The sequence below is a fragment of the Salmo salar genome, unplaced genomic scaffold (genome assembly GCF_905237065.1).
Source record: "Salmo salar unplaced genomic scaffold, Ssal_v3.1, whole genome shotgun sequence".
Taxonomy (NCBI): domain Eukaryota; kingdom Metazoa; phylum Chordata; class Actinopteri; order Salmoniformes; family Salmonidae; genus Salmo; species Salmo salar.
The window spans coordinates 45,776-68,581 of NW_025548267.1; the positions used below are offsets into that span (position 1 = coordinate 45,776).

Genomic DNA, 22,806 nt, shown 5'->3' on the forward strand with positions numbered 1-22,806 from the left:
CTGGAGTCTGTGACAATTTTTTGGGCTTTCCTCTGACACTGCCTAGTATATACAGTGGGGAAATACTTCTTTCCCTCATTAAAATGCAAATCATTTCATAACATTTTTGACATGCGTTTTCTGGATATTTTTGTTCTTATTCTGTCTCTCGCTGTTCAAATAAACATACTACTAAAATTATAGACTGATCGTTTCTTTGTAAGTGGGCAAGCGTACAAAATCAGCAGGGGATCAAATACTTTTTCCCCCACTGTAGGTCCTGGATGGCAGGGAAGCTTGGCCCCAGTTATGTACTGGGCCGTTCGCATTACTTTCTGTAGCGCCTACGGTCAGAGGCCGAGCAGTTGCCATACCAGGCAGTGATCCAACCGGTCAGGATGCTCTTGATGGTGCAGCTGTAGACCTTTTTGAGGATCTGGGGACCTATGCCAAACCTTTTTCAGTCTCCTGAGGGTGAAAAGGTGTTGTTGTAGCCCTCTTCATGACTGTCTTGGTGTGTTTGGACCATGATAGATTGTTGGTGATGTGGACACCAAGGTACTTGAAACTCTCGACCCACTCCACTACAGCCCCGTTGATGTTAATTCTATCTTTTGCATTCTCTTTCTCTCTCTCTCTCTCACTCTCTCACTCTCTTACTCTCTTTCCGTTCTCTCTCTCCATCTCTACCTCACTATGTCTCTTTCTGTCTCTCTTCTCTCTAGGCCTCATCCTTCTGTAATACACATCTTTCACATCCTCTCAGCAGAGAGGAAGTACAGATGGGTGGAGAGGAGAGGTGGGGTGGGGGTTGGACAGCCTACAAGCCACTAGAGTTTAGTAATCGACACGTTGAGATGGAACGCCACTGTGTTCTACTCTGTGAGTTCAATATTATCTGTATGGTGTAATATCTATATCGTTTAAAATGTATATGGTTTAATATCTATATGGTTTAATATCTATATAGTTTAATATCTATATGGTTTAATATCTATATAGTTTAATATCTATATGGTTAAAAATCTATATAGTTTAATATCTAGATGGTTTAATGTCTAGATGGTTAAAAATCTATATAGTTTAATATCTGTATAATTTAATATCTACGGTATATAGCTCAATATCTATATGGTGTAAATTATATCTAGTTTAATATCTATATTGTTTAGTATCTATATAGTTTAATATCTGTATTGTTTAATATCTGTATGGTTTAACATCTATATAGTTTAATATCTCTATAGTTGAATATATATGGTGTAATATCTATGTAGTTTAGTATCTATATAGTTTAATATCTATATAGTTTAATATCTATATCGTTTAATATCTATATAGTTTAATGTAATTTTGTAATTTTATTAGGATCCCCATTAGCTAACGCCATAATGCTAGCTTATCTTCCTGGAGTCCAACACCAATTAACAAGACATTACAAACAACCACAATCAAGACTTCACAAACATTCAACAAGTAGACAATACAGACATTTAAAATACCTGACAGGAAACACACATCAGTTGATACTGTCTATTTCCTGTCCAGTCGTATGGTCTATCACATTAGATGTTCTTTTATTTTTTTCTTGAAGGTGGATTTACTTGTTGCCTGAGAAATATGGATTGGTAAAAAGTTCCATTCAGTATTGCTCTACATAAAACTGTAGATTTAAGGTGATTTGTCCTTGCCTTGAATTTGGCTGTCTGGTTTGGGGGTTATGCGTGTTGCTAGTATTAATTATTAGACTGAAAAATACTGTGGTTTTTTAAAAAATATAACATTCCTAAAGAAAATCAGAAGACTAGATAGTAATTTGTTTTTAACATGAAGCCATGAGAGATTCTGATGCGTTTTAATAATATTCATTCGGTTATGAAGAGATAATCTGGCAGCCCTGTTTTGAGCAATTTGGAGCTTTTTTATATCGTTCTTTGCTGCAGATGACCATATAACTGGACAGTACTCTAAGTGTGATAGGACCTGGGATTGAATCACCTGATTCAGAGTGCTAGATGTTACATACTGTGAACATTTTCTTGCAACAGTAATTCCCTTATTCATCTTAATAGCAATATTATCTATGTGTTCTGACCATGATAAAGCTGCATCCAACATGATGCCTAGCAGTTTAGTTTTTTTCACTTTTCTACATGTGTTCTATTCATTGACAAATTCAATTGGGGATCATCAGTAAGCATATATCTAGAACCAAATACAATACATTTAGTTTTAGAAATGTTCAGCAGCAATTTGTTCATATCAACCCACTCAGACACCATTCTTAGTTCACTGCTCAGTACATTCTGAGGCTGCGCTTATACATTGGAGAGTCGTCAGCATACATGACCACTCTTGCTTTGTTCATTACTCAAGGTGAATCATTAGTAATGTGGGCCTAGGCAACTTCCTTGAGGAACACCATAATGTATATCTTTACTATTTGAAAAGCTACCATTAAATAACACTTTTTGCCTTCTCTTGGATAGATGGCTTTCCATCCAGGATAGAGCTGCAGACTTAAAACCATAACATTTGAGTTTTCCTAGTAACAGTTCATGATCAATTACATCAAAAGCAGCACTGAAATCCAGCAACACTGTACCAATTAACTTACTATCATCCATACTCTTTAACCAATCATCTGTCATTTGTGCTAAGGCTGTACTCATATAATGCCCTTCTTTGTATGCATGCTAGTAACCCGTTATCAGACCATTACATGAGAAATAATCCTTGATTTGTACAGATACAATTTTTCCAATAATTTACTTAACACAGGCAGCAAGCTTATAGGACAACTCCTTTCTACCTCTTCCCTTTCTACTTGATGAAATTCAAACCTGCCTTGCCTCTCCTTCATGTTACAATATTTTATAAGGGTGTATGACATGGAGCCCTCAGTTGGAATCATAGCACTCCTCAACTTGTCCACTTTGCCGGTAAAATAAAGTAGTTTGCGATGTCATGTGGTTTTGTAATAAATATACCCTCTGATTCCACAAAAGAGGCAGACATGTTTGAATTCCTACCCATAAGTGTTCAACGTTTTCCACAGCTTTTCCCCATTACTTCATCAATTTTGTGCTGATAGAATCCCTTCTTCTCCTTTCTTTAGATGGTCACACGATTTCTACAATAACTTTGCTTATCAAACAAAGAACCAGATTTATCTGCAATTTTTGGCATCATAACGTTGAATCATTACATTTCTCAGCTCATCATCCATGGGGCACCATTTGATCTCACAGTGCATTTTCTTAAAGGGGCATGCTTATCAGCTATATTCATAAATAATTTCATAAACAAAGATTTCAGGATCATCCTTACTACACACTTCTAACCATTTCGTATTCTTAATCTCATCCACAAATGAGTCCTGATTGAACCCTCTGTAGGACCTTGGGTAGATTACCGTAGGGCCAGCCTTTGGTATTTTAGTTTTCCTAGTGAGTGCAACCAAGTTATGATCACTGTAACCTAGTGCCACTGATACACCTTTAGAACAATGTTCAGCCATGTTAGTAAAAATGTGATCGATACAAGTTGATGATGTAATACCAGACCTATTAGTGAACGTTCTGGTTGGTGATGCCATAACTTGGGTCAGGTTACGTACATTGGCAACAGAAATATGTTTATTTCTCATTGGACAGTTGGTGTTCAAAAAATCGATATTCATATCTCCCTAAAAAATCAGCACTAGGTGGCCTATAGCAGCAACGAACTAGTATAGGTTTCAAATGTGGTCAATGCATCTGTAGTGCCTCTAATCCATTCAACATTAAGTCCTGACGTTGTTTTGCTGGAATATGATTCTGGATGTAAACTGCAACCCCCAGATCTATTTCTGTCCCTCCTGAACAAATTGTATCCATGTATAGAGATCTCAGCATCCTCGAAAGAAGAGTCCAAGTGAGTCTCTGATATTGCCAATACAAGAATTTTGTTTGACAGCACTAGACAGCATATTTCATGAATTTTGTTCCTTAAACTGCATATAGTCAAGTGAGCAATTAACAGACCTTTCTTTTGTTGATTTACAGTATTTATATGTCCAAACATGAATCAATAGTTGGAATCTGAGAGAGAGATACTCAGTGTGTGTATGTGGGGCTGAAATTACTTGTGACTGTCGCTCCTCCTAATTCCATGGGAGGGAGGGTGAACAATTAGTTTGTCGTATCTCAGATATGCTATGTCACCTTGTTCTCTTGCAGTGTTCTTTCTTCTTTGACGGACCCCATCTGAGAAATCCTCATTGATGAAGATGAAGGACCCTTTAACCTGTCTTGGGTAGGGGGCAGTATTTTCACGGCGGATGAAAAACATACCCAAATTAAACGGCCTACTTCTCGGGCCCAGAGTCAAATATTTGCATATTATTATTAGATTTGGATACAAAACACTCTAAAGTTTCTAAAACTGTTTGAATGGTGTCTGTGAGTATAACAGAACTCATATGGCAGGCCAAAACCTGAGAAGATTCCATGCAGGAAGTGCCATGTCTGACAATTTGTTGTCCTTCTGTTGCATCTCTATCAAAAATACAGGATCTAATCTGTTACCTAACACTTTCTAAGCCTTCCACTGGCTCTCTAAAGCCTTCAGAAACCGGTTTGAGGCGTCTCCTGTCTCTGGGCAGAAAACAGGAGCACACTTTGTCAGTGGACTGCTTGATGATAGAGACTCTGGAGATGCGCGGTCCCGAGAACTTGCCATTTTTCTCTCCATTTTTGAATGAATACAATATTGTCTGGTTGGAATATTATCGCTACTTTACGATGAAAATAGCATAAAAATTGATTTTAAACAGCGTTTGACATGCTTCTAAGTACGGTAAAGGTACATTTTGAAAAATTTTGTCTCGAAATGCGCCGCACGTGACCGTTTGGATAGTTACCTGAACGCATGAACAAAACTGAGGTATTTGCATGGACTATTTGGAACAAAAACAACATTTGTTGTTGAAGTAGCAGTCCTGGGAGTGAATTCTGATGAAGAACAGCAAAGGTAATCCAATTTTTCTACAAGTAATTCTGAGTTCAGTGAGGCTCGAACTTGGCGGGTGCCTGAATAGCTAGCCTCTGATGGCCGAGCTATGTACTCAGAATATTGCAAAATGTGCTTTCGCCGAAAAGCTATTATAAAATCTGACACCGCGATTGCATAAAGGAGATCTGTATCTATAATTCATAAAATAATTGTTGTGTATTTTGTGAAGGTTTTGATGAGTAATTTAGTAAATTCACCGGAAGTTTTGGGTGGGAATGCTAGTTCTGAACATCACATGCTAATGTAAAAAGCTGTTTTTGATATAAATATGAAATTGATTGAACAAAACATGCATGTATTGTATAACATAATGTCCTAGGAGTGTCATCTGATGAAGATCATCAAAGGTTAGTGCTGCATTTAGCTGTGGTTTTGGTTTTTGTGACATATATGCTAGCTTGAAAATGGCTGTGTGATTACTTTTTGGCTGGGTACTCTCTAACATAATCTAATGTTTTGCTTTCGCTGTAAAGCCTTTTTGAAATCAGACAACGTGGTTGGATTAATGAGAGTCTTATCTTTTAAATGGTGCAAAATAGTCATATGTTTGAGAAATTGAAGTTATAGCATTTTTAAGGTTATTTGTATTTCGTGCCACACTCTACGAATGTATATTGGTGCGACGTTCCGCTAGATGTAAGAAGTTTTAAGGAGTTTGGCTTTTTCAAGGACTGCAAGCTTATCCTTGAACCTGAGGAATTTCACTACAATTGGCCTGTGTCACGGAATATTAGGGCAGGACTAAATAAACTAAATACCCCCGACTAATGACAAAAAGGAAACAGGTGCGGACCTAGACACCATTTTCTCTGGAACTGGACAGTACCCCTCCCCTGACGCGCGCAGCTCCCGCAGTGCGCTGACGCCGGCCTCGGGGACGGCCCGGAGGGCAAGGCGCCGGCCGGTCCGGACGGAGACGATGGAACTCCTGGAGCATAGTGGGATCCAAAATGTCCCCCACCGGAACCCAACACCTCTCCTCCGGGCCGTACCTCCCAGTCCAAGTGGTACTGCAGGCCCCCCTACCCGACGTCGGGAGTCCAGGATGGCCCGGACTGTGTGCGCCGGGCCCCCGATGTCCGGGGGGCGGAGGGACCTCCCGTACCCCAGCGTCCTGCAGTGGACCAGCTACCACCGGCCTGAGGAGAGACACATGAAACAAGGGGTTAATACGGTAATATGAAGGGAGTTGTAACCTATAACACACCTCGTTTATTCTCCTCAGGACTTTGAACGGCCCCACAAATCGCGGACCCAGCTTCCGGCAGGGCAGGCGGAGGGGCAGGTTCCGGGTCGAGAGCCAGACTCTGTCCCCCAGATTATACACGGGGGCCTCACTGCGGCGGCGGTCAGCGCTCTCCTTCTGTCGCCTGATAGCCCGCTTCAGGCACTCCTGGACAGCACTCCAGGTCTCCTTAGAGCGCTGCACCCATTCCTCCACCGCAGGAGCCTCCGTCTGGCTCTGCTGCCAGGGCACCAGGACCAGCTGATAACCTAATACTACCTGAAAAGGTGACAGGTTAGTAGAGGAGTGGCGCTGAGAGTTCTGGGCAATCTCGGCCCATGGCACGAACCTCGCCCACTCCCCTGGCCGGTCCTGGCAATACGACCGCAGAAACCTGCCCACATCCTGGTTAATGCGTTCTACCTGCCCATTACTTTCAGGGTGGAAACCCGAGGTCAGGCTGACCGAGACCCCAGCCTCTCCATAAACGACCTCCACACCCTAGAAGTGAACTTGGGACACCGATCAGATACGATGTCCTCAGGCACCCCGTAGTGCCGGAAGACATGGGTGAATAGGGCCTCCGCAGTCTGTAGGGCCGTAGGAAGACCGGGCAATGGGAGCAGACGGCAGGACTTAGAGAACCGATCCACAACAACCAGGATCGTCGTGTTCCCCTGAGATGGCGGGAGATCCGTAAGGAAATCCACCGAGAGGTGCGACCAAGGTCGCTGTGGAACGGGGAGGGGCTGTAGTTTCCCTCGAGGCAGGTGCCTAGGAGCCTTTCACTGGGCGCACACTGAACAAGAAGAGACATAGTGCCTTACATCCTCAGCCAAGGTGGGCCACCAGTACTTCCCTTTCAGGCCTCGCACTGTCCGTTCCACCCCAGGATGACCCGAGGAGGGTAAAGTGTGGGCCCATCGGATCAGGCAATCATGAACACCAAGCGGAACGAACTTCAGACCCGCGGGACATTGAGGAGGAGTGGGTTCTGACTGAACCGCCCGCTCGATGTCCGCATCCACCTCCCAGACCACCGGCGCCACTAAACAGGACGCAGGGAGTATGGGAGTGGGATCGATAGTCCTCTCCTCGGTGTCATAGAGACGCGACAGTGCGTCGGCCTTCCGGTTCCGAGAACCCGGAATGTATGAAAGGGTGAACTGGAACTTAGTAAAGAACATAGCCCACCTAGCTTGACGAGGATTCAGTCTCCTCGCTGCCCGGATGTACTCCAGGTTACGGTGGTCGGTCCAGATGAGAAAAGGGGTGACGTGCCCCCTCAAGCCAATGTCTCCACACCGTCAAAGCCCTGACCATGGCTAACAACTCCCTGTCCCCCACAATGTAGTTGCGCTCCGCCGGGCTCAGCTTCCTAGAAAAGAAAGCGCAGGGGCGGAGCTTCGGAGGAGCGCCCGAACGCTGTGACAGAACTGCTCCTACCCCAGCCTCGGACGCGTCCACCTCCACTAAAAATGGCAAAGAGGGATCTGGATGTGCCAGCACCGGAGCGTCAGTAAACAGAACCTTCAGATGATGGAAGGCCCTGTCCGCCTCCGCTGACCACCGCAGCCGCACCGGACCCCCCTTCATCAGTGAGGTAATGGGAGCTGCCACCTGACCAAAACCCTGGATAAACCTCCGGTAATAATTGGCGAACCCCAAAACCGCTGCACCTCCTTCACCGTGGTAGGGGTCGGCCAATTACGCACAGCCGTAACGCGGTCACATTCCATCACCACTCCTGTGGTGGAAATGCGATATCCTAGGAAAGAGACGGCTCGTTTGGAGAACTCACATTTCTCAGCCTTGACGTATAGGTTATGCTCCAGCAGCCGCCCAAGCACTCTGCGCACCAGAGCCACATGCGCGGCGTGTGTGGCGGAGTAGATCAAGATGTCATCGATGTACACCACCACACCCTGTCCGAGCATGTCTCGGAGAACCTCGTCCACAAAGGATTGGAAGACAGCGGGAGCATTCTTTAACCCATACGGCATGACGAGGTACTCATAATGGCCATATGTGGTACTAAATGCGGTTTTCCACTCGTCTCCATCTCGGATACGCACCAGGTTATACGCGCTCCTGAGATCTAATTTCGTGAAGAAGCGCCCCGTGGAATGACTCCACTGCCGTGGCAATGAGAGGTAGCGGGTAACTGAAACCCACTGTGATGGAATTTAGACCTCTATAGTCAATGCACGGGCGCAGACCTCCCTCCTTCTTCTTCACAAAAAAGAAGCTCGAGGAGACGGGGGACTTAGAGGGCTGAATGTATCCCTGTCTCAAGGACTCAGTGACGTATGTTTCCATAGCCGCTGTCTCCTCCTGAGACAGAGGATACACGTGACTCTTAGGAAGGGCCGCGTCAGCTTGGAGGTTTATCACACAATCCCCCTGTCGATGTGGTGGTAATTGAGTCACCTTCGTTTTACTGAAGGCGATAGCCAAATCGGCATATTCAGAAGGAATGTGCACGGTAGAGACTTGGTCTGGACTCTCCACCGTAGTTGCACCGATGGAAACTCCTACACACCTACCTGAGCACTCCCTCGACCACCCCGTAAGAGCCCTCTGTCTCCACGAAATCTGGGGGTTGTGTGTGGCTAGCCAGGGGATTCCCAGTACCACTGGAAACGCTGGGGAGTCAATGATGAACAGGCTGATACGTTCCACATGGCCCCCCCACGTCGTCATAACCAGTGGCACGGTGACCTCCCCTACTTGGCCGGACCCTAGCGGTCGACTATCTAGGGCGTGCACAGGGAAGGGGTGGTCCAGCTGAACAAGGGGAATCCCTAACTTATTAGCGACCCCACGGTCCATAAAACTCCCAGCTACACCTGAATCGACTAGTGCCTTATACTGGAAGTGAGGGGAAAAATCGGGAAAACAAACGGAAGTGTACATGTGGTCGACAGGGGGCTCTGGGTGTGTCTGGTGCTGACTCACCTGGGGGGTCGATGTAGTGCTCTGCCTGCCCTCCGGACTCCTGGGTGGACCCCTCCAGCACCGGTCCGCAGTGTGTCCTCTGCGTCCACAGTGGGTGCAGGAGAGGCCCCCCTCCGGTCTCCTCCTCGAAGCAGCTTCTCCTATCTCCATGGGCAGTGGTGCAGGAGGGCTGAGAGGTGGAATGAACAGACCCCGACTCGAATGTCTCCGGGTAGCCAGCAGGTGGTCCAGCCTGATGGACAAATCTACCAGCCGGTGATGGTGTGGTCCCTACCAGCTCGAGCGGACTTCCTCATTGAGACTGCAGCGATAGTGATCCATCAGGGCCCGCTCATTCCACCTTGATCCCGCGGCGAGAGTCCGGAACTCCAGGGTGAAGTCCTGAGCGCTCCTCGTCCCCTGTCTCAAATGAAACAGCCGCTCACCCGTCGCCTTTGCCCTTCGGGGATGATCGAATACCACCCAGAAGCGACGGGTGAACTCCGGGTAGTCGCCCCGAGCCGAGTCTGGGCCCTCCCAGACCGCGTTGGCCCATTCAGGGCTCTACCCGTAAGACAGGAGACGAGGACGCTCACTCTTTCTTCGTCGGAGGGAGAGGGGCGGACGGTCGCCAGGTACAGTTCAATCTGGAGCAAAACCCCTTACACCCAGCGGCCGTCCCATCAAATTCTCTCGGTGGCGTAATCCGGATCCCGCTCGATCCTACTTCAGGGGGTGTCGGTAGTGGCGCCCGGCTGAGCAACTGGAGCTGGTCTGGTGGGGGAGGTACCTCTCGCCCAGCTCTCCAGTCGGGCCAGAATTTGGTCCATCGCCGAGCCCAGGTGGTGGAGGAGGCTGGCATGCTGCGACACCTGCTCAGCTACTGTAGGCGCTTCGGCTCCTGCTGACTCCATAATAGTTCGGTGCGGGATTCTGTCACGGAATATTAGGGCAGGAGGAAGTAGCAGAGTCAGACGCAGGATACTATTGTCCGGTAGGTCGAAGTTTATTGGCACCCAACACACTGGGTGAATCAAAAGCACCAGGATCGCACAAACCCCAAAATGGGAAACAGGTAATCCAAATTCAGAGGAAAAGACGCACGGGCGCAGCCCGGCTATAATCAATATTCCAAGCAAAATGTAAAGCTGGAGAAAAACACAACGTACAACCCACTGCCCGCTGACACACAAAATAATCCCGCACAAAATACAAACCAAAAAGAACAAACTAAATACCCCCCTACTAATGACAAAAATGACAACAGGTGCGGACCTAGACAGACAAAACACAACGAACACAGAAACATAGATCGGTGGCAGCTAGTAGACCGGCGACAACGACCGCCGAGCGCCGCCCGGCCGAGGAGGGGCACCATTTTCTGTGGATACTGTGACAGCCTGGGTCTGGTTCCATTCTCACCACTATTGACCACTGGTTTCCCAGACACGTTCCAGCTCTACCTGTTGATCCAGTTGTAGCTCCTCAGAAAACAGCTTCTGTCCTCTGATTCAGCCCATGTCTCACTTGGCTCTCCTGGATACCATCTATTACAAGATTATTTCTCTTGGATTGTCCATCCAGGTAATTAGTCTTCCAGACATGTTCTGGAGGCCCTCCCTGACTGTGGTGATTTCATTCTGTAAAGAGGAACAGTTTCTGGGAAGTGCATCCTGTGTGGTGTTGTCACGGCCGTCATAGAAGGTAGACCAAGGCGCAGCGGGTTGATTGCTCATCATTACTTTATTAAACGTGAACACGAAAAACAATAAACAAATCGACAGGTTGACAGTTTGCAGGCTAGACAAACAGCAGTGCAAATTCAACTACCAACAATATTCAAAACAAACATACTCCTACTTATAGGACCTTCAATCAGAGGCAACGATACCCAGCTGCCTCCAATTGAAGGCCCCACCTAACAACACATAGAAACAAACACCCTAGAATCAACATAGAACAATACAACATAGAACTAACCCAAAACCCCGGAAACATAAATCATGCCCTTCTACCTACACACACACCCCGAACCATATATAACAAATACTCCCTGCCACGTCCTGACCAAACTAAATAATAACAAATAACCCCTTTACTGGTCAGGACGTGACAGGTCTTCATTACATCCACATCCTTCTGAAGGCTTGTTTTAATATCTTGTACATCTTTTGTCAGGTCGTCCTGCCTTTTGTTGGTAGACTCCATGATCATTTGTATGAAGCTTTAAAAATTATTTTCCTGATGAATGATCATTTCCTTGTAGAAGACTTTCTGCTTCTCCAGGAGTTCACGTACCTGCCCAGCAGAGATGTAATCCTCATCTTTTTTCGGAGGCATGATAGTAATGATAGTAGGACGAGCCCTCTATTCACTACGTGAAATGAAAGACGCCAGCAGTAGAAAACTCTGGAAATAGGTGGTCCGTGCTTGGTATCCAGCAATAGTAGCCCAGGTTGCTTAGCTTCATAGCTAGCAGCTAGACTAGCTGCTTTTGCCAATGTATTACCATCTTGTTTGAGCTAGGATCCCTGGACATATATCAGCGGTCCCAGCGTTAACGTTAACGGCGTCCCAGGATCCAGATAGGAATAGGAAAACTATTGTAAACTTTTATTAGCTAACTAGGTAGCTTGTTGTTAAAGTAAAACAAACCGAGTCTCTAGTCTTGTACTGCGCGAGATGTCAACACAAGATGCGAGAATGACGTGTACTCCGAGCATATGTTGTGGTGACCAATGTCTATATGGTTTAATATCTTTATAGTTTAATATCTTTATAGTTTAATATCTATATAGTTTAATGTATATATAGTTTAATATCTATATGGTTTAATATCTTTATAGTTTAATATCTTTATAGTTTAATGTCTATATAGTTTAATATCTATATAGTTTAATATCTATATAGTTTAATATCTATTTGGTTTAATATCTTTATAGTTTAAAAAATCTATATGGTTTAATATCTACATGGTTTAATATCTATATGGTTTAATATCTATATAGTTTAATATCTATATTGTTTATTATCTGTTTTTTTATATCATTATGGTTCAACATCTCCTCTAAAAAGGGGGGTTCTACAAGTAAAACATTTTAGATCATCATACCATGGATAATTAAGCGATTTGATTTAACATTTTAGGAGGTATAATGTTTTTAAATAAAATGTGTTAAAATATGTCATTTTCATTCTGTATAAACGCATTGAATAACACATGGTTTATTGGCAAAAAATAGTGTTGTAGATTATGTCCTCAAGAAATATTAAAAAATGTTGGACACATATTTAACCCCTTTCTGGCAAAACTATCTCCATACTTCCATGCATTTGTATGGGTTACCTTCAGACGAGTCCCTTGACACTTGTGGGGGTCATAGAGTACCATCATGTTCATATTAGCACGTAGCCCAATCGGTTCCGACGGTACAGACAGAAGTTGGCACATCAGCTGTATCGACTTCAGATGAGTCCCTTGACACTTGTGGGGTTGTAGAGCAAAACACACTTTTCACTGCAGATGCGGAAGGCCGACACAGGAGATGTGGTGGATTGAGACGCAGGTAATGCAACAAAACAGATATCTCTTTGTTGTGACACAGTATCATACAGAAAAATACAATTTCCAATTTTACATAAACATTTAGAATATAAAACACATTGAAGCCTTTATAACATTCATCATGGACAGAACACTACAACGTTCCTTCTGTTAGTAGTAATGAAGCCTTTACATCATTCATCATGGACACTAACACTACAACTTTCCTTCTGTTAGTAGTAATGAAGCCTTTAAACTGGATTGTGGTCCCGGTAACCAGACCCGAGCCAGTCATGACACTAGGATGAACCCAACTCTATTACATCTACAGTACAATAGACTGAGATATCAGCCATATATCCTCCTATGGTTTACTAGTGTCGAGACATTGTATTAGTTAACCTGTCTAGGATAGGGGCAGTATTTTCACGGCCGGATGAAAAACGTACCCGATTTAAACTGGTTACTACTCTTGCCCAAAAACGAGAATATGCAGATAATTAGTAGCTTTGGATAGAAAACACTCCAAAGTTTCTAAAACGGTTTGAATGGTGTCTGTGAGTATAACAGAACTCATATGGCAGGCAAAAACCTGAGAAAATTTCAAGCAGGAAGTGGCCTGACTGAGAACTGTAGTTCTACTTTTGAATCCCTAGAGAAACTACAAATACTTATGAATTACGTTGCACTTCCTAAGACTTCCATTGGCTCTCTAAAGCCTTCAGAACGTGGATTGAGCCGTCTCCTGTCTCTGGGCAGATAATAGGAGCACAGTTTGTCAGTGGACTGCCTTGTGACTAAGAGATTGCAAATGCACGTTTCCATGAGCACGGTGTTTTTCATTCCCTCTTTGAATGAAAACACGATTGTCCGGTTGGAATATTATCGCTACTTTACGAGAAAAATAGCATAAAAATGTATTTTAAACAGCGTTTGACATGCTTCTAAGTACGGTAAAGGAACATTTTGATTTTGTTTGTCTCGAAATGCGCCCGTGCTTTTACCCTTTGGATAGTGACCTGAACGCATACGAACAAAACGGAGGTATTGGACATACAGTGGGGGAAAAAAGTATTTGATCCCCTGCTAAATTTTGTATGTTTGCCCACTTACAAAGAAATGATCAGTCTATAATTTTAATGGTAGGTTTATTTGAACAGTGAGAGACAGAATAACAACAAAAAATCCAGAAAACGCATGTCAAAAAATGTTATAAATTGATTTGCATTTTAATGAGGGAAATAAGTATTTAGCATGGGTAGAAAAATATTTATTTGTCTTCAACCTTGTGTTTGCACGTTCAGTAGGCTACTCAAAATGTAGGGCGCGCGAGGGAAATGTGACGACGAAAAGTCAAGAAAAAGTTATATTTACGTTTGTTCAAACATGACAAACATTGTATAGCATAAATCTTTAGGGCCTTTAGAATGTGACACTTCAGTAATATTCCAACCGGACCCATGCATTGTCTTGAAAAAAGTTTTGGAACACAGGTCCCATCTAACGTGAACGCGCCCTATGAACTCAAGGGATTTTCTGGTAACCTGCTTACCAGCAATCTCCTTCGGTCTGTGTTTACCGCAAAAGGCTCAAACAACTTTCTAAGACTGTTGACATCTAGTGGAAGCCTTAGGAAGTGCTATTTGAGTCCTAACTCACTGTGTGTCAGAAAGGCAATGACTTGAGAAAACTACAGGAACCAGATTTTCATTTCCTGGTTGGATTTCTCTCAGGTTTTTGCCTGCCATATGAGTTCTGTTATACTCACAGACATCATTCAAACAGTTTTGGAAACTTTAGAGTGTTTTCTATCAAAATCTACTAATCATTTGCAAATATTTGACTCTGGGCCGGAGTATTAGGCCGTTTACTCTGGGCACGCTTTTCATCCAAAAGTGAAAATACTGCCCCCTAGCCCTAAAATTAAGGGTCTCTAAGAGGTTAAACATAGGACCAAACAGCATCCACACAACACCAACACACTCATACAGGTGAAAGCAGCTCTAACGGGTTTTAACTTTTAATAACAAAACAAAAATGACATACATTTTCATATTCCATCTATCGTCATGACAACCATTGTTCCAAAGTCCCTTTATTGCATGTTTAATGTTCTGAGGCTGGTTCTCCAAAGTGAGAGGACAAAGGAATTTTGTCTGTGGCCTAAGATTTACCATAAACCCCCCCACATCTTCATACCCCTAGATATCTCCTCTGTTGGGGGTGAGAGATACTCTGTAGGGTTGTGGTCTCCTGTAACCTGACCTGATCAGGACAGTCATGACATTATAAACTGACAATTTGATTGGGATTTGTGTCTGATGTTAATTAGATTGACACACAAATGTGTTAGTAGAATATTAAGGGAATTAATATCTGTGGTACAGCTCAGTGTTTACATCATGCACCATAGTGATAGTTCTCTCTGTGTGTTTCAGCGTTTACATCATGTACCATAGTGATAGTTCTCTCTGTGTGTTTCAGTGTTTACATCATGTACCATAGTGATAGTTCTCTCTGTGTGTTTCAGTGTTTACATCATGTACCATAGTGATAGTTCTCTCTGTGTGTTTCAGTGTTTACATCATGTACCATAGTGATAGTTCTCTGTGTGTTTCAGTGTTTACATCATGTACCATAGTGATAGTTCTCTCTGTGTGTTTCAGTGTTTACATCATGTACCATAGTGATAGTTCTCTCTGTGTGTTTCAGTGTTTACATCATGTACCATAGTGATCGTTCTCTCTGTGTGTTTCAGTGTTTACATCATGTACCATAGTGATAGTTCTCTCTGTGTGTTTCAGTGTTTACATCATGTACCATAGTGATCGTTCTCTCTGTGTGTTTCAGTGCTGTTGAGTACACTGGTATACTGTAGCCTCGGACAAGGTGGAGGTGAGTACATTTATCTATATTCATCACCTGTTCTATAGTAGTAACATTTATCTATATTCATCACCTGTTCTATAGTAGTAACATTTCTCTATATTCATCACCTGTTCTATAATAGTAACATTTATCCTCTTCTCCTCCTCTTCTCCTCTTCTCCTCCTCTCCTTTTCTCCCTCCTCTTCTCCTCTCCTCCTCCTCTTCTCTCTCTCTTCTTTCTCATATTATTGCCTGCACCTTTCTCCTCTCAAAGTAAATTCTATATATATTGTGTTTGATATTAAGATAAATGTATGTCGCTCAGGATAAGGGTGTCTGCTAACTGACAAAAATATCAAAAGTAATGCAGGAAATGTAATACCAAATGTAAATCTAAAAATATGTCCATATGGTGTGTTTCCGTGGCTTGTGGTTTGGCAGGCCTGATTATTTTCTGTGACCCAGATGCCTCCAGCAGTGTCCATGTTGTATTCATCAGTTATATTACTGTATTCATCAGTTATATTACTGTATTCATCAGTTATATTACTGTATTCATCAGTTATATTACTGTATAATTACTGTATTCATCAGTTTTATTAGTGTATTCATCAATTATTTTATTGTATTCATCACTACTGCTCTGTTTTCTCGCAGTGGCATCATCAGTAATATTACTGTATTCATCACTACTCTCCTCTTCTCTCTCTCTTTTAAAAGATACAAATATGATTGTTTCTTTATAGACACCAGGTAACAGACACAAGCTAGTTGTTTCTCCATAGACACCATGTAACAGACACAAGCTAGTTGTTTCTCTACAGACACCATGTAACAGACACAAGCTAGTTGTTTCTCTATAGACACCATGTAACAGACACAAGCTAGTTGTTTCTCTATAGACACCATGTAACAGCTAGTTGTTTCTATAGACACCATGTAACAGCTAGTTGTTTCTATAGACACCAGGTAACAGACACAAGCTAGTTGTTTCTCTATAGACACCATGTAACAGCTAGTTGTTTCTATAGACACCATGTAACAGCTAGTTGTTTCTATAGACACCAGGTAACAGACACAAGCTAGTTGTTTCTCTATAGACACCATGTAACAGCTAGTTGTTTCTATAGACACCATGTAACAGCTAGTTGTTTCTCTATAGACACCATGTAACAGCTAGTTGTTTCTATAGACACCATGTAACAGACACCAGCTAGTTGTTTCTCTAGACACCATGTAACAGCTAGTTGTTTCTCTATAGACACCATGTAACAGCTAGTTGTTTCTCTATAGACACCATGTAACAGCTAGTTGTTTCTCTATAGACACCATGTAACAGCTAGTTGTTTCTATAGACACCATGTAACAGACACAAGCTAGTTGTTTCTCTATAGACACCATGTAACAGACACCAGCTAGTTGTTTCTCTAGACACCATGTAACAGCTAGTTGTTTCTATAGACACCATGTAACAGACACAAGCTAGTTGTTTCTCTATAGACACCATGTAACAGCTAGTTGTTTCTCTATAGACACCATGTAACAGCTAGTTGTTTCTCTATAGACACCATGTAACAGCTAGTTGTTTCTATAGACACCATGTAACAGACACAAGCTAGTTGTTTCTCTATAGACACCATGTAACAGCTAGTTGTTTCTATAGACACCATGTAACAGACACCAGCTAGTTGTTTCTCTAGACACCATGTAACAGCTAGTTGTTTCTATAGACACCATGTAACAGACACAAGCTAGTTGTTTCTCTATAGACACCATGTAACAGCTAGTTGTTTCTATAGACACCATGTAACAGCTAGTTGTTTCTATAGACACCAGGTAACAGACACAAGCTAGTTGTTTCTCTATAGACACCATGTAACAGCTAGTTGTTTCTATAGACACCATGTAACAGCTAGTTGTTTCTCTATAGACACCATGTAACAGCTAGTTGTTTCTATAGACACCATGTAACAGACACCAGCTAGTTGTTTCTCTAGACACCATGTAACAGCTAGTTGTTTCTCTATAGACACCATGTAACAGCTAGTTGTTTCTCTATAGACACCATGTAACAGCTAGTTGTTTCTCTATAGACACCATGTAACAGCTAGTTGTTTCTATAGACACCATGTAACAGACACAAGCTAGTTGTTTCTCTATAGACACCATGTAACAGTTACCAGCTAGTTGTTTCTCTAGACACCATGTAACAGCTAGTTGTTTCTATAGACACCATGTAACAGACACAAGCTAGTTGTTTCTCTATAGACACCATGTAACAGCTAGTTGTTTCTCTATAGACACCATGTAACAGCTAGTTGTTTCTCTATAGACACCATGTAACAGCTAGTTGTTTCTATAGACACCATGTAACAGACACAAGCTAGTTGTTTCTCTATAGACACCATGTAACAGCTAGTTGTTTCTATAGACACCATGTAACAGACACCAGCTAGTTGTTTCTCTAGACACCATGTAACAGCTAGTTGTTTCTATAGACACCATGTAACAGACACAATCTAGTTGTTTCTCTATAGACACCATGTAACAGCTAGTTGTTTCTCTATAGACACCATGTAACAGCTAGTTGTTTCTATAGACACCATGTAACAGACACAAGCTAGTTGTTTCTCTATAGACACCATGTAACAGCTAGTTGTTTCTCTATAGACACCATGTAACAGCTAGTTGTTTCTATAGTCACCATGTAACAGACACAAGCTAGTTGTTTCTCTATAGACACCAGGTAACAGCTAGTTGTTTCTCTATAGACACCATGTAACAGCTAGTTGTTTCTCTATAGACACCATGTAACAGCTAGTTGTTTCTCTATAGACACCATGTAACAGCTAGTTGTTTCTATAGACACCATGTAACAGCTAGTTGTTTCTCTATAGACACCATGTAACAGCTAGTTGTTTCTATAGACACCATGTAACAGACACCAGCTAGTTGTTTCTCTATAGACACCATGTAACAGCTAGTTGTTTCTATAGACACCATGTAACAGCTAGTTGTTTCTCTATAGACACCATGTAACAGCTAGTTGTTTCTATAGACACCATGTAACAGACACCAGCTAGTTGTTTCTCTATAGACACCATGTAACAGACACCAGCTAGTTGTTTCTCTAGACACCATGTAACAGCTAGTTGTTTCTCTATAGACACCATGTAACAGCTAGTTGTTTCTATAGACACCATGTAACAGACACCAGCTAGTTGTTTCTCTATAGACACCATGTAACAGCTAGTTGTTTCTCTATAGACACCATGTAACAGCTAGTTGTTTCTATAGACACCATGTAACAGACACCAGCTAGTTGTTTCTCTATAGACACCATGTAACAGCTAGTTGTTTCTCTATAGACACCATGTAACAGCTAGTTGTTTCTATAGACACCATGTAACAGACACCAGCTAGTTGTTTCTCTATAGACACCATGTAACAGCTAGTTGTTTCTATAGACACCATGTAACAAACAGCTAGTTGTTTCTCTATAGACACCATGTAACAGCTAGTTGTTTCTCTATAGACACCATGTAACAGCTAGTTGTTTCTCTATAGACACCATGTAACAGCTAGTTGTTTCTCTATAGACACCATGTAACAGCTAGTTATTTCTATAGACACCATGTAACAGACACCAGCTAGTTGTTTCTCTATAGACACCATGTAACAGCTAGTTGTTTCTCTATAGACACCATGTAACAGCTAGTTGTTTCTATAGACACCATGTAACAGACACCAGCTAGTTGTTTCTCTATAGACACCATGTAACAGACACAAGCTAGTTGTTTCTATAGACACCATGTAACAGCTAGTTGTTTCTATAGACACCATGTAACAGACACCAGCTAGTTGTTTCTCTATAGACACCATGTAACAGCTAGTTGTTTCTCTATAGACACCATGTAACAGCTAGTTGTTTCTATAGACACCATGTAACAGACACCAGCTAGTTGTTTCTCTATAGACACCATGTAACAGCTAGTTGTTTCTATAGACACCATGTAACAGCTAGTTGTTTCTCTATAGACACCATGTAACAGCTAGTTGTTTCTATAGACACCATGTAACAGCTAGTTGTTTCTATAGACACCAGGTAACAGCTAGTTGTTTCTCTATAGACACCATGTAACAGACACCAGCTAGTTGTTTCTCTATAGACACCATGTAACAGCTAGTTGTTTCTCTATAGACACCATGTAACAGCTAGTTGTTTCTATAGACACCATGTAACAGACACAAGCTAGTTGTTTCTCTATAGACACCATGTAACAGCTAGTTGTTTCTCTATAGACACCATGTAACAGCTAGTTGTTTCTATAGACACCATGTAACAGACACAAGCTAGTTGTTTCTCTATAGACACCATGTAACAGCTAGTTGTTTCTCTATAGACACCATGTAACAGCTAGTTGTTTCTATAGACACCATGTAACAGACACAAGCTAGTTGTTTCTCTATAGACACCATGTAACAGCTAGTTGTTTCTCTATAGACACCATGTAACAGCTAGTTGTTTCTCTATAGACACCATGTAACAGCTAGTTGTTTCTCTATAGACACCATGTAACAGCTAGTTGTTTCTATAGACACCATGTAACAGACACAAGCTAGTTGTTTCTCTATAGACACCATGTAACAGCTAGTTGTTTCTCTATAGACACCATGTAACAGCTAGTTGTTTCTATAGACACCATGTAACAGACACCAGCTAGTTGTTTCTCTATAGACACCATGTAACAGCTAGTTGTTTCTATAGACACCATGTAACAGACACCAGCTAGTTGTTTCTCTATAGACACCATGTAACAGCTAGTTGTCTCTATAGACACCATGTAACAGCTAGTTGTTTCTATAGACACCATGTAACAGACACAAGCTAGTTGTTTCTCTATAGACACCATGTAACAGCTAGTTGTTTCTATAGACACCATGTAACAGCTAGTTGTTTCTATAGACACCATGTAACAGCTAGTTGTTTCTCTATAGACACCATGTAACAGCTAGTTGTTTCTCTATAGACACCATGTAACAGCTAGTTGTTTCTATAGACACCATGTAACAGACACAAGCTAGTTGTTTCTCTATAGACACCATGTAACAGCTAGTTGTTTCTCTATAGACACCATGTAACAGCTAGTTGTTTCTATAGACACCATGTAACAGACACAAGCTAGTTGTTTCTCTATAGACACCATGTAACAGCTAGTTGTTTCTCTATAGACACCATGTAACAGCTAGTTGTTTCTCTATAGACACCATGTAACAGCTAGTTGTTTCTCTATAGACACCATGTAACAGCTAGTTGTTTCTATAGACACCATGTAACAGACACAAGCTAGTTGTTTCTCTATAGACACCATGTAACAGCTAGTTGTTTCTCTATAGACACCATGTAACAGCTAGTTGTTTCTATAGACACCATGTAACAGACACCAGCTAGTTGTTTCTCTATAGACACCATGTAACAGCTAGTTGTTTCTATAGACACCATGTAACAGACACCAGCTAGTTGTTTCTCTATAGACACCATGTAACAGCTAGTTGTTTCTCTATAGACACCATGTAACAGCTAGTTGTTTCTATAGACACCATGTAACAGACACAAGCTAGTTGTTTCTCTATAGACACCATGTAACAGCTAGTTGTTTCTCTATAGACACCATGTAACAGCTAGTTGTTTCTCTATAGACACCATGTAACAGCTAGTTGTTTCTCTATAGACACCATGTAACAGCTAGTTGTTTCTATAGACACCATGTAACAGACACAAGCTAGTTGTTTCTCTATAGACACCATGTAACAGCTAGTTGTTTCTCTATAGACACCATGTAACAGCTAGTTGTTTCTATAGACACCAGGTAACAGCTAGTTGTTTCTCTATAGACACCATGTAACAGACACCAGCTAGTTGTTTCTCTATAGACACCATGTAACAGCTAGTTGTTTCTATAGACACCAGGTAACAGCTAGTTGTTTCTCTATAGACATCATGTAACAGACACCAGCTAGTTGTTTCTCTATAGACACCAGGTAACAGCTAGTTGTTTCTCTATAGACACCATGTAACAGACACCAGCTAGTTGTTTCTCTATAGACACCATGTAACAGCTAGTTGTTTCTATAGACACCATGTAACAGACACAAGCTAGTTGTTTCTCTATAGACACCATGTAACAGCTAGTTGTTTCTATAGACACCATGTAACAGACACCAGCTAGTTGTTTCTCTATAGACACCATGTAACAGCTAGTTGTTTCTCTATAGACACCATGTAACAGCTAGTTGTTTCTCTATAGACACCATGTAACAGCTAGTTGTTTCTATAGACACCATGTAACAGACACCAGCTAGTTGTTTCTATAGACACCATGTAACAGACACCAGCTAGTTGTTTCTCTATAGACACCATGTAACAGCTAGTTGTTTCTCCATAGACACCATGTAACAGACACAAGCTAGTTGTTTCTCTACAGACACCATGTAACAGACACAAGCTAGTTGTTTCTCTATAGACACCATGTAACAGACACAAGCTAGTTGTTTCTCTATAGACACCATGTAACAGCTAGTTGTTTCTATAGACACCATGTAACAGCTAGTTGTTTCTATAGACACCAGGTAACAGACACAAGCTAGTTGTTTCTCTATAGACACCATGTAACAGCTAGTTGTTTCTATAGACACCATGTAACAGCTAGTTGTTTCTATAGACACCAGGTAACAGACACAAGCTAGTTGTTTCTCTATAGACACCATGTAACAGCTAGTTGTTTCTATAGACACCATGTAACAGCTAGTTGTTTCTCTATAGACACCATGTAACAGCTAGTTGTTTCTATAGACACCATGTAACAGACACCAGCTAGTTGTTTCTCTAGACACCATGTAACAGCTAGTTGTTTCTCTATAGACACCATGTAACAGCTAGTTGTTTCTCTATAGACACCATGTAACAGCTAGTTGTTTCTCTATAGACACCATGTAACAGCTAGTTGTTTCTATAGACACCATGTAACAGACACAAGCTAGTTGTTTCTCTATAGACACCATGTAACAGACACCAGCTAGTTGTTTCTCTAGACACCATGTAACAGCTAGTTGTTTCTATAGACACCATGTAACAGACACAAGCTAGTTGTTTCTCTATAGACACCATGTAACAGCTAGTTGTTTCTCTATAGACACC

General features: G+C 42.0%; 1 protein-coding gene across 2 annotated transcripts in view; it reads left to right on the forward strand.

Annotated features, from left to right (window-relative positions):
• The first annotated feature begins 817 nt into the window (after window positions 1-817).
• Window positions 818-22,806, forward strand: part of LOC123732823 (low affinity immunoglobulin gamma Fc region receptor III) — a 63,003-nt gene continuing 41,014 nt past the window's right edge. For both annotated transcript variants that reach the window (XM_045712123.1, XM_045712124.1), the window contains exons 1-2: window positions 818-861; window positions 15,591-15,635. In XM_045712123.1, the coding sequence (XP_045568079.1) occupies window positions 837-861; window positions 15,591-15,635 (70 nt within the window). In that variant the 5' untranslated portion in view covers window positions 818-836. The remainder of the gene's footprint in view (window positions 862-15,590; window positions 15,636-22,806) is intronic.